General features: G+C 44.0%; 1 protein-coding gene across 3 annotated transcripts in view; it reads right to left on the bottom strand.

Moving 5' to 3' along the window:
* Nucleotides 1-16,222, bottom strand: part of NOL4 (nucleolar protein 4) — a 591,044-nt gene that overhangs the window by 338,063 nt on the left and 236,759 nt on the right. For all 3 annotated transcript variants that reach the window (XM_078687354.1, XM_078687353.1, XM_078687355.1), the window contains exons 4-5: nt 8,274-8,385; nt 6,212-6,324 (exon numbers count right to left, since the gene is read on the bottom strand). In XM_078687354.1, coding sequence (XP_078543480.1) covers nt 6,212-6,324; nt 8,274-8,385 — 225 coding nt within the window. The remainder of the gene's footprint in view (nt 1-6,211; nt 6,325-8,273; nt 8,386-16,222) is intronic.

The following is a 16,222-nucleotide window of genomic DNA, read 5'->3' as shown; positions in this document are numbered from 1 at the left end:
GGAGGCACATCACCAGGGACTGTCTGTTTTTATGGTTCACATCTCGTAATTCCATTTCAAGAAAAAAAATGCATACACAGAGTGCAAGAGCACTCCATCATGAAGCTACATACATCTTATCCAAACAAGATCCTAATGGAGTTCCCTCCCCTCCACACACTCCCCCTCCTCAGAGTACTCACAGCCAATTTATTTTACCCTGTAAGGCACTTCGTAACACTGCTGGGCTCATCATGATCGACAGTTTCAGACAGTGTAGTGGTATCGGCCTCTGTCAATCACAATAAGCGTTGGTATCTAGGGCATGTTAATTTCCTAAATAGTGCGGACAGCAGGGCGATGAATGGGCGCCAGAGTTCCATATGAGAGTCACTCTTGGAGGTGAGTGTAAGGGTACATTTCTACATTCCCAGGATATACTATAAACTGTACATTCAACACAGCTGTGTCAGGATTTTGTCTGTGCCCCAGTGTGCTAGGATATTCTGAAGGGCGACTCCTAATGCAAGACCAATATGTATCCCTCTACAGTACTTAAGTAGAAACATGTGAGCATTTGGGAGCCCTAGCATAGTATATGCAGGGAATTGTGGGAGCTGTGTGTCCAGGTCGTTGTCTTTGTCTGTGGGAATTGTGTCCCAGCACTGGGTGAGCTTGGGGCAGTCCCAAAGCAAGTGAAGTAGTGTCCCAGGAGATCCACAACTTCTCCAGCAGTCGGTGCTCCATGTAGGGTTGCCTCTGTAGAGATCTATTGGGGTCTGATATCAATATGTCACTATTTTGGTGCCCATCTCGATGCTAGCTCTGCTGCATGCTGTGTGTCGCTTATTATAGGATATCTCCTCCCACGCTTTCTGTGTTAGTTGTCACCCCAGTTCCAACTCCCAACACCTCTGCCCCAATGTCTTAGTCGGTGGGATGGCTTGTTGTAATATACCATACAGTTCTGTGATAAGACCCTTATCTGAGGTCTTCGTGACCAACCACTTCTCGAAGGAGGTAAGGAGCCCTTGTGCCCCTGTGCGCACTATAGGATGTGATAGCCAATGTTGGACCTGAAAGTAGTGCATTCTCTCTGACTATGGTAGTGCGTAATCTGTTACAGGTGGCCAAAGGTGGAGATGACCCTCCTAGTCAAAGAGCTGACCAATAGAACAGCACCCTGTATGTTGCCACAGCTGGAACGCACTCTGGTCAAGTCCCAGTGTGAAGTCAGCGTTTTCTATAATTGGTGTTAAAGCACGGTTCCCTCCCGAACCTCTTTCAGCCCTAGGGACCCCATCCCTCCTGGTAGTCCATTTTTTTAGGAGGGGTAGCGTGGTCCCCCTCCCAGAGCCTTATTAGGGCCTGGGTACTCCATCCCTTGGGCACTTATTTTATTAAAAATAGGAGGGGGGTCTGCGCGGCTCCTCTCCCCGAGCCTTACTAGGCCCCGGAGACGCCCTACCCAAGGGCTGTGCCTTATTTAAAAGGTAAGGGTGGCCAGGCGTCCCCATTCCTGAACCTATTTTATCACCTGGGACCCCATCTCAAGAGCCTAATTTGGCCACAGGGACCTTATCCCCTGGGGCCTCAATTATTTATAGGTGGGTGTTTTGGGGTCTACGGTCAGTTTCCTCCTTCCTTTAGAGAACACCTGTGGCCTCCAGACTACCCACGGCCCAATTCAGTGGGTAATCCAGCAAAGAACCTGGGAGTCTGGTTTGGAGAAGACCTTAGGTTCTCCATGCAGATTAAGAAACTTACAGGGATGTGCTATGGTACTCTTACATCATTGAGAAAGTTCTTCCCCCTGCTACCTAGGTCAGCCAAGGAAATGGTGGCCCGTCCCCTTATTTTATCCCGCATTGGCATTCCTGGATACCTGCTAAAAAAATTGCAAACTATACAGAATGCCGCAGCCAGACTTCTGTTTAATATTTCAGGAAGATCAAGTGTCAGACAGCACCTACGGGATCTGCATTGGCTCCCTGTGGCCCCTGGAGTGCAATTTAAGGCTCTCACTCTGGCTCCCAGAGCCCTACATGGCTTAGGGCCGACGTATATCAGGATGTGCTTTGCTTTCTATGCCCCCAGCAGATCTCGTTCAGCCACTCAACGACGGATAGCGATCCCTCGATTTCGTAGGATGCATCTGGGGGTCAGTCCCTCTCCGTTAAAGCAGCAGTGGCATGGAATGCCCTTCCCATGGAACTATGGAATATTCAGGACCCCAAGCTCTTCAAAAAACAACTTTAAACTTTTCTTTTTAATCAGCCCATCTAATTCTCTGTTCCACACTGCTAAGGTCACCCTTCGCGCCAGGACACTCATGAGTATCTGTGAGGGTTACAAATACATTATAACATAACATAACACCCGGGACACCCACCAAGCACTACGTTGGGTTCCACAATAGGAATCTCAGGGCCCCATGGCCCCAGCTGGCTCCCAATTGCTCCCACCCAGAGGGAGCAGCTATTTATGTTGCTCCCTCCGGGCGGGAGCAATATGTGCTCTGTTTCCCTGCCCGCATCAGTGCAGGCAGGGAAACAGATACAAGTCTGCTCCCAACTGCCAGGAGAATTTTTTTATTTCCTGGAGGCTGAGGGCAGACTTAGAATTAGTGTTTATTCCCATTTGGCTGGAGACTTATAAGATATATATATATATATATATATATATATATATATATATATATATATATATATATATATATATATATATATATATATATATATATATATATATATATATATATATATATATATATACATATATATATATATATATATACCTTCAGCTCTCTAACTCAATGTGGAGCACTCATGCCCTCCAATCAAGCATCAAGCTGCTCTTGCTGAACCTGTTGACACAAATGCATTGTGATTGGCGGTGGGTGGCTTGCAACCCATGGCCGGTGACCACTGACTTGCTGGATGTTGCATGGTGACTGATTGCTCATATACTGAAGACCCCACATTATAGTTAGAAATTAGCATTTAAAAACACCTTAATAATTCACTGAAAAAAACATAGGTTTCAGTGACAATATAGTTCTTTGGACATTTCACTCATACAAAACCAAAGAAATTCCACCATTATAGTTAGTTCAGCTAACTATAACTCGCACCCCCGCAATGCACTGCTCATGACGTCACATATTACATCATTCATGACATGGTCAGTGATGTTATCAGTGATGTCATCAGTGATGTCATTTGAGATGTCATCAGTGATGTCACTGATGACATCTCAAATGACATCACTGATGACATCATCCAGTGACCGTGTGTTTCTTTAAATTGTAAATATGTATTATATATATGCCAAGGTGTATTGAAGAATGAGTGGGTGTATACGTGTCTGAACGTTGGATTTAGTAGGTGTGTGACTGACTGTTTAAGTGAGTGATTAAATGTGTCTTACTGAATGCATGGGTTAGTGACTAAACTGTTTGAATGTCTGTATCAGTCTATCTGTTGTTGTATAAGCTGCTGCATGGGTTGGTCAGTAGCTACATGAGTGTCTATATGGGTTATCGATTGGCTTCCTGAGTATTTGTATCGGTGCCTGAGTGTGTGTGTGGGTGGGTGAGAGGTGTGTAACTGTGCATAGATGTTTGAGTGGTTGATTCACTGGGTGTATGGGTTCAAGAGTGCATGTGGAAACAGCTATATGGGTGGCTGAGTGTGTGTATGGGTGTGTTGATGAGTGAATGGATGTCTCAGAGGTACATGTCCAAGTAACTACATATGTAAAAGGCAGTGTATGTAAGAGTTGGAGTACATAAATGACTATACGAGAGAGTCAGAGATTGTGAGAGTGGCTATATGGATGAGTGTGTACTTGTATCAGTGATTGTATAAGAGAGTAAGAATGTGTTTGTTTCTGTTTGAATAAGTGATGTCTTGTGTGTATAACTGTATAGGTCAGTAAATAGAAGTGTGATTGATTCTTTGCATGACTAACTAGGAGTGTGAGTAACTCTGGATGAGTGGCGGTGTATTAGTGTCTGTATAGTTGTATGAGTGCGTATAATAGTGTTGTTTTGATGAGTGACTGCATGTATGAGTGATTGTATGGGTGAATGAGTGGTTATATTAGAGTGTGGGGAGGTGCATCAGATTTTCATGTGGATTTTCCCATACACAATTCACAATTGCATGCTGGGAAAACTTTAAAGACCTGGTGGGGAATTCTACCCAAGTGGGCCTGTTAGCAAGTTCCGATCAGATGCTTGCACAGAGATCATGTCATTGTTCGTGTAGATGTACTCCCACCCAAGTGGCCAATTACTAATTTTGTGCAATCTATACCTGCTTTCAAATAGCTTAAAACCCTGTGACAAAATTAATAAACGAAAACAAAAACGGTTTAAAAAACAGATTCAGAGAGGTTGCCTATTATTTGTTCCATAATGGGATCAATGACACTTAAAGGGGATTTACAAATGTATGATCAAATCCTCTTCAATATTCAATCCCATCGGGGTTCGTGTGTTCATTCAAAAATATAACAGGACTCGAGCTTTGCGGGATGCAATCAATTACAAAATATGTTAAGCCTTGTACATTTTTCTCATGGTGGGATTCGAAATGACGCGCCACTGGGTAGGCCCTATCACCATTGCGGATAGCCCTAAAATGCTGCAGCACTCTTTTGTGGAAGGGATGGATTGTGCTGCCTACGTACCTCAAGCCATAAGGGCATTGGAGGAGGTAAAAAAAAGGGCTCTTTCTGAACCAAGACCTACTTTTTTGCCAAATTTGGTGGAATTGCTTTCAGCAGTTCGGGCTGTAGCTTTGTCTAAAGTTTCCTATAGAAATGAACATGGGGAAAACATGTTTTGGGACCCCCCTTTATTCTCAGCTCCCGCTTGACGAATCACCCCGAAACTTTCAAGACAGAAGCTGACCGGAGCGGGCCACTAGTTTTGAAAAATTTGCGAAGATTCATCAACCCGCGCCAAAGTTATTGGGAAAAGAAAAAACACTTTTCCTATGGAAACTAGGTCCTAACTATAACTACCTACTGGCGAGCGCCAGTAGGTAACATATATATATATATATTTTTTTTTTACTTTCCCTCCCAGGGTCTGACTGCTGGTTGGCCAGGCCTTGAAATAGGGGCTCTGCAGCTCTGATTCGCACCTCCTTAAATCCTGCAGTGCTGCTTGAATGAGGCAAGGCAACACTGCAAGAGAGTCTAAACAAGTTAACTTCTGTCCTAAGAGGGACAGTTGAAATGTGAACCGGCACAACACTGATTAATGTGGAGGTTCACCTGACCCTCCCTTAAAAGCAGGGACATTTTTGTGTTATAGAAGAAAGTGATGGGACACCACGACTGTCCTGGCAAATCCAGGACCTCTGGTCACCCTACTTTGTATATATATGTGAATGTGTGCTTCTGTGCATGTCAGTCTGATGAGTGCATGTGGTGCATACGTCTGTTTGTGAATGCATGGTGCATGATTGTGTGTTGGTCGGTGTGCATGGTGCATATGTGTGTGCCGCATGATGTGTAGTGGTGATGATGACAGCCCATGGCATCTTGCGGTTATTCCCTGTTGATCTGTTGATGACACAGACATTGCGGATCTATTTATAAAAACCTTGAGAGTACCGCTCCTGAAACCAGCCTGTGGAAAGTTAGGCCCACTCACTTTGGTCACGCTTGGTAAAAATTCGGTCCAGCTATTATCACTCCATCACTTTAGTAGTTCACAGGCCATCACTGCCAGGGTGATCTCTGGAGCAGACACTGTAATTTTATGAGCTATCATGCCGGATGCAGTGCAGTGCTTTTAGAATCTCATAGAGGTTTGAAAGTACAATAACTATCTGAAGACTGCTGATGGTGACACTTTTTAAGGGCAAATGCATTTTTACCTTGCACTCAGTACACATGCCATTGCTTACAACCTTCATGCTGGCACGTTTTGAATTAAAAAGCAAATTATTCTGGATTGTTTCCTTTATAACGTGGCAGGATTGCTCTTCCTCAGAGGGAACACAGACACTCCGCACTCAAACACAATTGAAACATTCTTTAGAAAAAAAAAACAGGCTTCATATTTTTTTTCCAGGACTAACATAAATTCAGAGCTTATTTTTCAAGCATTTAAAAAAAAAAAGTGCGCTGAGGCTCTTCAGTTGTCGCGCGCTGAAAACTCCAACCAGTGGCATACATTCCAATGATGACATAACTTGGAGGGCACTTGTCTTACCTCGTCCTGCTGTGCATTCAGTAGCTGCAGCTTCATGTGCTTCATGTAGGCCATGGTAATTGGCATGTTGTAATCTATCATGCTGGTCACCAACGCGGGGGGCTTCCCGTTGTCTGCAAAGAGACCAGAGCTTGGTGAATGAATATTCAATGAGGGGAAGTCCAGCTACACTCGGAGACGCTTACTTTCAGATAAAAGTTCCTTTCAATTTGCTATTTTCAGAAAACGTGCAAGGTCTCCTAAGAATGTTGTTATGTATGAAACCGCATCCCAGTCAGAAAAAAATGCAAATGGATAAAGACACCAACGCAGCGCGGGAACATGCCTGAGGAAAATGTGACCCTCTCTCTTACAGGGTATTACAAGGTGGCGGTCATAACTGGTGCACTATTGGCCCCTCACACCCCTGATTGTACTTGCGTCAATAATGATAATCATGCTGCGCCACAAGTGTCAGAAGTCTCACAAGCCTTTCTCTGCTCGCGCCCAATGACGCATGTAAACGAATTCAATGCTGCGCATGCGCACTTTTAGCCCCTACCCAGCCGGCAGCAGCACTGGACACCTTGACAGGCAGTGACCAGCAGTGAACGCTAATGAGCTGGCGGTCCCCCCGCTGGGGGCGGGGTCAGTATTGACGTTTTCTGCAAGCCAAAGATGACTGTGAAAATGATCCTGCCGTCACCACAATGTAGCCAACAGAAACAGATGAGCAATGCTCCTACCCCAAATATGCTTACTTTATTTTTGAGTTAAAAAGATATCACTGCCGCCAGTATGAGGAATCCATTAATAACAGGGGCGAGAAACATGTCCAAACCGCCCAGAAGCCTACTTACTACATGTTTGGGATCCCAACATGACCTTATTGTAGGGAACTACGAAAGGCTAGTCGTATACATCCCCTGTATCATACAAGCCTTCTGCATTTTTCCTTGACTCTGCTGCCGTTTAGATCTAATGAAGAATTTGCCATATAAGTGGGGGTGGATATGAGAGATGTAATGGTATACACCTTATGGTCGTTACTTATTCTTAATGAGTTGAATGAGAAAGAATCTACTTAGAGTAATGGAATTACTGGTAGATAACTAAAAAACGTAATTGTCCGGGCACATTTCATCATAGCGCTATTTGCATACTACTGCTATGTAGCTGTTTCATTCGCCTATTACTTGGTATCTCCTAAGTCTTCTTTCTTTGCAATGGGACAGTGCTTGGCTATTATAGAGAAAGGATGTGCGCTGTTTTCTGGCATCAGGACTCTAGACCCCATCTTACTAAGTAGCAACAATTCAATATACGTTAGAAAGATAATGCTAGCAGCACATCCAGGTAATTTGTTAAGCAATGTGTCACATTTGTTTCAATGTGATTGTTAATAGTAACTTTCGGTACTACCATTTGGCAACGCTGGCACAGGCAGTGGAAAGTACAAGCTGTCATTGCCTCCTTAAGAATATCTTGGGCCTTTATTTATTGATTTCTTTATCTATTTATTTATTTTATAAATTGAGTATTGCATTCTAGATCCTTTCTTGTCTGTCATTAAAATTCGCCTAGAATTAGACTGGCTAATTCCCTTTCTCTCTAAGGGCTGACCAATGACTGCTGCGGGGCCCTGCTGCTGGCATGGCAGACTTTAAGGCCACTGCACTTCCACAACAGAGGTTGTCTCTTGGCCCAAAAGAAGATGAGTTGCTTCCTCCAGTGCCATTTATTGGAATACAAAATTCATGCCATACGATCCATATTCATTCATTCCCCTTTTTTTTGTGTCACTTGCTCCGGGACGTGATAAGCACGAGAGATATTCTTTTCAATGTCCAATGTTTGTCTTGCATGTTAACTCCCTGTTTTACACCAGAATGCACCTCTGCTGAGAAGTGTTGGCACTCTCCCTTTAAAATGAGAGAAGCGCAGTACTCAATACCTGCCAATTTAAAGCACTGCTCTGAGTGAATATGCAAGACAGTCTCAAGTGAAGCAAGCAAATGTAAAGGATCATTTAAAAGCACGAAGTTATAACAAGCTAAACAAGTGCATTCGACACCAATCCTACCTTTGTGCTCGGCGCCATCTGGGTTTAAATGCATTCTCTTCTGACACTCCGAGCAGCTCATTAGAAACCGTGTCACTGCCTCCCTCGGCAGGAAGGCGTACGTCTCGGAGATCTGCAGTGAAGAGAAAGATGTAGGTGTTACAATGCAAACAGGGGAGCACGAGTTAACATAAACTGATTACTGCGCCAGGCCTGCGGTGAAGCGCATATCACCATAATTCCAGGCGGCACAATAAAAGCATGTTCTTCGAACCCAGCACTACTTCGAGGAACAGCAGCCTAATCCGACTGATTGTTACCTAATGACTGCCTGCACTTATGTATTTATTTATTTATTTATTGAAAGAGTTTTTTACAGTGCTGGATAGACCCGAAGGTATCAGAGCGCTTTACATAAGGTTCCACAAAATTACACAGTACATTAGAATCGGGTAACATCAGTTGCTAGAAAAAAAATTCAAGAGCATGAATGCAAAGAAGGGTAAGGGGGCAGGGAAGGTGGGGTAGGGAAAGATAGGACAGGGAGTCAAAGGAATATCTGCCCGAAGACCGGCTGGGTAGGTGACGGCAGAGGGAAAAGTCCAAAGCCCATCTCCTCTCTAGCCATCAGGAAGCTCCACTGAGCAACAGCCAGAACGCTAGGTTTCCTCTACGGTGGCAACGTGGAAACACCAGTCTCTCGCTGGCAATTCAGGCGAGTTCGGCCTTTCAGATTTACAGTTTGCACTTAAAATTATGATGCGATGTTACCAATAGCAGAAATCCAACAATGACAGCTCTGCTGTCTTTTACGAAGAGGATTGCCACCTTTCTCAGAAAAAAAAATATATTGGTCATTTGTTTACGGTTTACTATTCTGGGATAGGCAATAATTGGTAGGTGAAACAGAACTTGTGAAAAAATATGTCATGATTCTTTTGCACCATGGCTTTATCCCTCTGTTTGCTCTAAGAATCATTCTGAAACAAGTTCTGAATACTTCTTATAACTGATTTCTTTTTATAACTGATTTCTGTATGTGTTTGCTGTTTTAAGTGTATGATTTAGAAGGGGAAATATTTCGGATTTCACTTATTTTCCCACTATTTTTACAGGCCTAGAATTAAAAATACAGGCCAGGCCGGTAAAAAACACAGGCAACCCTATTTACAAAAGAAAAATACCGTATTTGCCTATGTTTGCAGTGTTCCATTTTAAACAAAATCTGCAAAATGTACTCTGTCTGGGAGTGAAAGTGATAGTAAAGGAGTTAAATTAGTTTTTATACTCACTTGCCATGAGTGAGGCTTGTGGTGTGTACTCCCTAGCCTCAGCCAACCACAAACCATCACAGGAAGTGCCTGGGCCCCGATCTAGGCCTACAAATTCACAAATGGACCTAATCAGGTCCTGCAGGAAGGCCCACGTTTGTTTAGAATGGAGTTCCAAATACAGTTACTAGCTGTGAAGATCTGCCTTTATCTTTTTAATTGACTCTGTATTGCTTCAGCAAATATTGACCACTCTGCATCCATTATGACAACCTGTTAGTATTTATCAGCCTCCATTGGACTGCTACACTTGCAATGCTTGGAATCTTTAAGGGTTACAGGTGCAAGTGACTAGCTTAAGAAACATTTTTTTCAGCCTAGGCAGTGGGAGTCAACACTTATTTATAGGTTACCACATGACAGTGGCAAAGTATCTCATAAAATGTGTCAAAGTTGTACAATTAAAAATAAAGTGAGTGCCATGAACATTTAAAATGTGCATAGTACAAAAGCAGAAAAGACTGTGATACTAGACATATACTTAGCTATTGAGTAGGGGTAGGTGCGGGTAAACTCTGCCACGCGGCGGTTTGCTGAGTTTTTGCCGAACTCAGTGGCAAAACTCTGCGAACTCCGACAGCAGGGCAGAGTTTACCGCCCACCCTTAAGTCTTGGGGGGTGTATGGTTACAAATAACACCCAGATTCACAGCACTATTCCATAACAGCACTACAGCCGAAGCCTGAACTTATGAAAAACACAGTATCATGCGCAGAGCCCCAACCAAAGCCAAATTTCAGGTGGTGGTGGGGGGGGGGGGGGGGGGGGGGGGAGGGGTTACTAAAAATGTAGGGGGGGCTAATTCTTCCAGCAATAGGCAGAGTGGAGATGAAGGGGTGAAAAAATTACAAAGCCTTGTTAACACGTAAATGGTCTTTTAGAGTCCTGTGAAGTACTCGGGTGCGGCTGCAATAAGACGGACACCAGCCCAGGACGCTGTCCCAGCCCAGGCTGACACACACGACTAGGGGGCTGAAGCCCTTTGAGCCCAATGGGCGCTGCACGCCTGCACAGAGCCCTTGATTGGACACCTGCTGACAACATGAGACTGGTGCCGTTTTATTTAAAAACTGCACTGCTGGGAAGACTTAACAAAGATAACTGACGTCATTAGGTACGTCCATATTCTGCATCTAAACACAATTCAAATGCCCCCTTCGTGAAACTGTGAGAGATTCCTAAACAATGCTGAGTTCAGTTAGTGGGAGTCACTAAAACATTAGGGATGAGAAATAAACATGCACTTTTTATTGAGCTTTTAATGTTCATGTCCTTGTTTATCTTTTCAGTGAGAGCTCTAACACTGTGATGAATTACAAGAATACCCCCTTTATTAAACTATGCATTACGATGGAATCATTGGCCATTTTGCCAGCTAATGGCACAAGGAATTTGGGCCAGGGAGGCAGTGATGCAGCGGGGGGTGAGACGGGGTTCTCAGCCAATATACAAAGAAGGAAATCTGAACTTTTGCATGTCCACAACAGGGAGCGGTCACTGGCTAGAGTGGCCCATGATCAACAAAAGAAAAACTCATGATCTCAAAAACTTTCCTCTGAGCCTATGATTCCATACGTGTTCCCTTTCTAGTTGAAATCTTCTTGTCCTTGAGCCGTGTGCAAAACCCAAACACTAGATCGACCTATACTGTGTTACTCATTTAAATACAATGTTTATCACGCGTGTATTCTTGAGTCTTGACTTAGAGGCCGAGGAAAAGAACAGAAGTGCATAGGGGCAGGGCAGGGCTGCAATAATTTAAAATTGTAAATCAATATTCCACTGTCTGCAGTAGGGGCAGGAGAAGGCTCCAAAGACCCCATGCTACAGCTGTGTTTCTAGCCCCCAAACAATCACTGCAGTCTGCACAGAGTTCAATCAGTCAATCAGGGATTTTGTGAATCGCGCTACTCACCTGTGAGGGTACTGGGGGAGGGTGAGGAAATCGTGCAGCTGCATGCGGCTACGTCTTACCCAAAGAGCCAGGTTTTTAGGCTCTTCCTAAAGGCATTGAGAGTGGGGGAACGTCTGATGCTGAGTGGGAGTTTGTTCCAGGTTTTTGCCACGATGTAGGAGTAGGCTCTTCCACCCGTTCTGGCTCTGCTGATTTGAGGGGTTTTGGCCAGGGCAAGGTCGGCAGAGGGGAGGATTCTCTTGGGTGCGTGGAAGGAGACTCTTTCTGTGAGGTACTGGAGTCCGATGTTGTGGAGGGATTTCTAGGTGTGAGTGAGTAGCTTGAAGGTCACTGCCTTGTAGACGGGGAGCCAGTGGAGGTCTCATAGGTGCTGAGTGATGTGGTCTCGCTGTGGGAATGCAGAGGACGAGTCTGGTGGCAGTGATCTGGATGGTCTGGAGTTTTCAGAGCAAGGATTTGTTGATTCCGACATAGAGGGCGTTTCCGTAGTCCTGTCTGCTGGGTATGAGTGCGTGGGTGACAGTCTTTCTGGATTCAGGGGGGTCTATTTAGAGGTCTTAAGGAGGATGCGGAGGGTGTAGAAGCACGTGCAGGAGATGGTGTCAACTTGTCGTGTGATGTATTCCTATAGGTTCTGTATCGATCCCCCTATTCCTGACCCTGTTCTGGTTAACAAGTTAACTAGCAGCCATCCCATGATGCAGAAACCGTTATCTGATTAAGCCACACCACGGCACAGGAACGTGTTATCTGATTATGTCATAACGCTTGCCATCTAATTAGACAAGCGATATTCCTCCAGCCCCTGATAAGGCATACGGAGTTCTCAAAACAAATCAAACCTATGACAACCTGGGAAAAACCCTGCGGCCATTGTTTTGATTTCATCGAGAACTTCAGCAAAAGAATGTGCTAACGACCAAGTCGTATGACATCCTTATTGACGTATCTATGTCCATCCTTACGTCAATCTCGGCAGCTTACAGGTATAAATATTACCGGTATTGCCTTAAGCAAACACACGCGGTGGTGATGAGATCGGAGCAGCCAGACTTGCCGAAGCCCAGAGCAGAGCAGACCCCGCTGGCGCAGCCCCGCCTTCCTGACGCGCTGAGAACGAGACGCTGCTTTCTCCTGCCGAGAAATCCAGCTCCGGCGCTTCCGGGTAGCCCTCGCAGGCAGCCTGGAATATCGAAACCAGAGACGAGAGATACCATCCCTCATTCATCCTAAATTCCAGGTACAGAACTGAATAACCCCTCGCAGAGAATTCTTGAGTCAGTCACTTGGCAAAACAAACTTAACTTAAACTGCTACTTTCTATTCCCGCCCACGTATTAGGCTTAGGTCAGGTACACCGGGGTAGGCGTAGTTAGAAACACCAGTTGAGTACGATTAGTCAAATGTATATGTATATATATATTTTATCCATTTTAAACCTGCATATGGCTTAGAAACCATATAAATGTTTTTACAGTATTATTTTATACTTCTGCTTTTATTGTATGCACTTTACTTAACCATAAGTATTGCGATAATATCGATCCATTTCTCTTGTATGAGAAAAGAGACTGATCAATAAATACCATCTTTTATTGAACACGCCCGTCTCTTCCTTTTCTCTACAATCTGGTGAGACTAAGAATGCACGTACTGACTGAGTAAAATAAGTTGTCTTTTGTTTTCACACGACTCTGGAGATACACTCTTGATTAGGGGAGAGCAAAGTTGTCATGTTCTATGGTTGTCTGAAACTAAATCCCTTCTTGTCTATCCAGGGAGGTTCAACTCCTCCTTGCCTATTCGAGAAAGTTTCTAGTGAACTCTGAGCTAGCTGGCAAACCCAAAACTTTAAGTCTAATATCGACAATAGAAGACCTAGTTAACGTCTGGTCTAGGCCTATACTATTGAAGGTATTATTCCAATGCGCAGAGCCTATTGGGATAATAGGAACTACACTACATGGCGCCCAACGTTTGGAAAGGCGATAAAACTAACGCAAGACATTAGAGTAACTCAGTCGTGCTTTTTCACTCAGACCCCTTTTTTCCCATAATACTCCAAAGACGTCTGGAGTGGGTGAAAGGTCATATCCGCCAAACCTCGCAGGAGGAAACTCCTATGTATGGTTCTTGGTTTAGTCAACGTTGAAGGATACACTGTTCCAGAATATTGTGCATCTAATCTCTGTTTCCATAAGAAACCTGATCTGCAAACAAATAAAATAACCTTCCTGACAGTAGAATGTCAGATACTGAAGAAGAAAGAGAGATAGCTAGAGTAGCAGCTGAACTCGTAGCAGCTGATAATACTATGCAAGAAGCAGACCCGGATTTAATACTCATCGCGGTCAACATAAGGAAATCTATAACTTTAAAACTTATAGAAAATGGACTGACACCTAGAGGTGGCACAATCATATTCGTAATAGAGGCACACGAATATCGGCAGACAGAGGTATTCTATTCATGGATAAACTTTCCAGCAGCAAACGCTGTAACAAAGGTCTTCCACCATTACAAAACAGAGGAACCTCCTGAAGAATACACTCCTTTCGAGGAGGTGGAAGTACCACTTAAATTTCAAGAGCACCTGCTCTTGTTTAATGGCGCCCTAAAACACAACAATCACATTGACCAGGCCAGACCCTAGATATTCCCAAAGACAACACCCAGGGATAATAACCACCTACAGTGTGGGCAAATTATGCCTCCAATGGCTACAAACTTCCACACTGACAGAAATTAAGCAACACCTAACTTTACTTACTGATGGTGCTGACTTGCGTGATTTCATTATGGGACCGCGCAAACAGCGTCAGAAACGTTTCATTGCAGCCTCTGTATATGCAGCTTACAACGAGGCCTGGAAGGTGACTCAAATTGAGACAGCAGAAAGAATACGGGAAATTGACCGTATTAATTTGGAAAAATCACTTTCTGTAGTGGACAATGGGTTAATGACTCTGTCCTCCAGAATTTTTTCTTTGGACAGCATTGTGTCTTCAGCAATCGACATTTTATCGCAAGACTTACTGTTGTTACAACACGGTCAGTCTCAATTGCGTTCTATTGTACAGCTTGGCTGGACGTTACAAAATCTGCGTTCAGGCTATGTGCCTTGGCGTTTAATCAACATAACGTCACTATTCAATATCTTTAACCTTACTGATAAACAAATCAGTATGGCACAAAAGGGTGCTGATTATACAATCCTGAGCATTGAGAAACTCGAGAGATTACCAGTGACAATGTCAGAACGACCTGTCAGTGAATGGATAATACATGGGATAATTAATATTCCAATATCAACCTTCAGGTTTCAATACTGCCAAAAATATATACAGGCTGGCATGTACGAAAAATTGGGAAAAGGGTACATTAAGACAACATGGAACTTGCCCTATTCACATGCATGTGTCAGTAATAAAGGACAGAAAGTGTTTCTTAGTGGCAATAATTGTGCGATGTCACTAAGCGGTACACTTCTGTGTAATGGAATTAGTTTGCATGGAGCCTGTGAAGGGAACTCGAATAACCTTTCATGTCACCAGCTAGGCACACCTGCAACAGAGATAGAACCATTTTTTCAAAGACTCTATAATGGGAGTTACATTCTTAATTGTGGACCGCAGATGCTGTAGTCTTATGCCCGGGACTCCTTATCTCATAACTACGACTGCGAAGGTCAAGTGCTGTGGACGCTTATTGTTCCCCAGCTCCTTTCCAGACAGGGAGGCAAGGGCATGGCCCAACTTGAAAATTACTTCTATTCGAATAGACACTTTAAGCAGAATGAAAACAGTGCTTCTTCAGACGCCAACCAGGCTCACGTCATCAAAAGAAACGTATGATCTCCTAGTCGCAAGGACGACTGCAGAGATTCACTCATTGTTATCAACTAATTCCCCCATACATTTCGCAGAAATCCTGAATGAAATCTTAAATATTTCTGATACCAGTGGAGTCTCAAAAGTATTTAAGACAGTATTTTCGATGGCATTAACACCATTCAAAGCCATACTGGGTATTTTTCCAGACTTCGTCCATTCGATTTTTGGCGGACTTCCCCTCATTTTGGGACTAATTGCAGGAATTCTATTCTTAGTCCTTATATTTCGTTATGGCAAACCGTGTCACAGACAAAACACCTGCGACAAGGGAAGAAACAATCCGAGCCATTGGATACCGGGACCGGATATCAAAAATCCTGGGACTAACCCGGCTTAGAGACCTGAACATGACTTGGTTTCTTTCATTTCGACCAATGTGACATCGATGCGTTTTACCTGTATTAAGGTGCTTGCTGTGCGGAGAAGAATGCGCGTTGGACACCTGTCTGATGCTACAATCGGATGCGCCTATGGATGCAGAAACATTGTTGGGTCCGATAAAGGCTCATGCTTTGTGCTGCCCTCAACGGCTGCCAATCCTGATGACGGCATTCGTGGAGACTTCACTGCTACGATTAAGGGGTAGTGAAGTTCAAGATGAAAGCAGCATCGATCAGGTACGACCTTCTGTCAGCAATACTAATCAAAACGTCAATGGAGACAATCATGCACATGAATGCATGGTTACATCCTTTTCCGAGTTAGTGGAACTCTCCCAGGAAGCTGTTGACAGCTTTTTCGACAGTCTAAATGATATGATGTTCTCACCAGAGCAGAAATAGAGACTTTTGAGCAAGCTAGCACACGGCGTTCCCAACACCCTGAATTTGG

The sequence above is a fragment of the Lissotriton helveticus genome, chromosome 4_1, assembly GCF_964261635.1.
Source record: "Lissotriton helveticus chromosome 4_1, aLisHel1.1, whole genome shotgun sequence".
NCBI lineage: Eukaryota > Metazoa > Chordata > Amphibia > Caudata > Salamandridae > Lissotriton > Lissotriton helveticus.
Note: the sequence above shows the minus strand (reverse complement) of the source record. Positions and strands in the feature narration are given on the sequence as shown.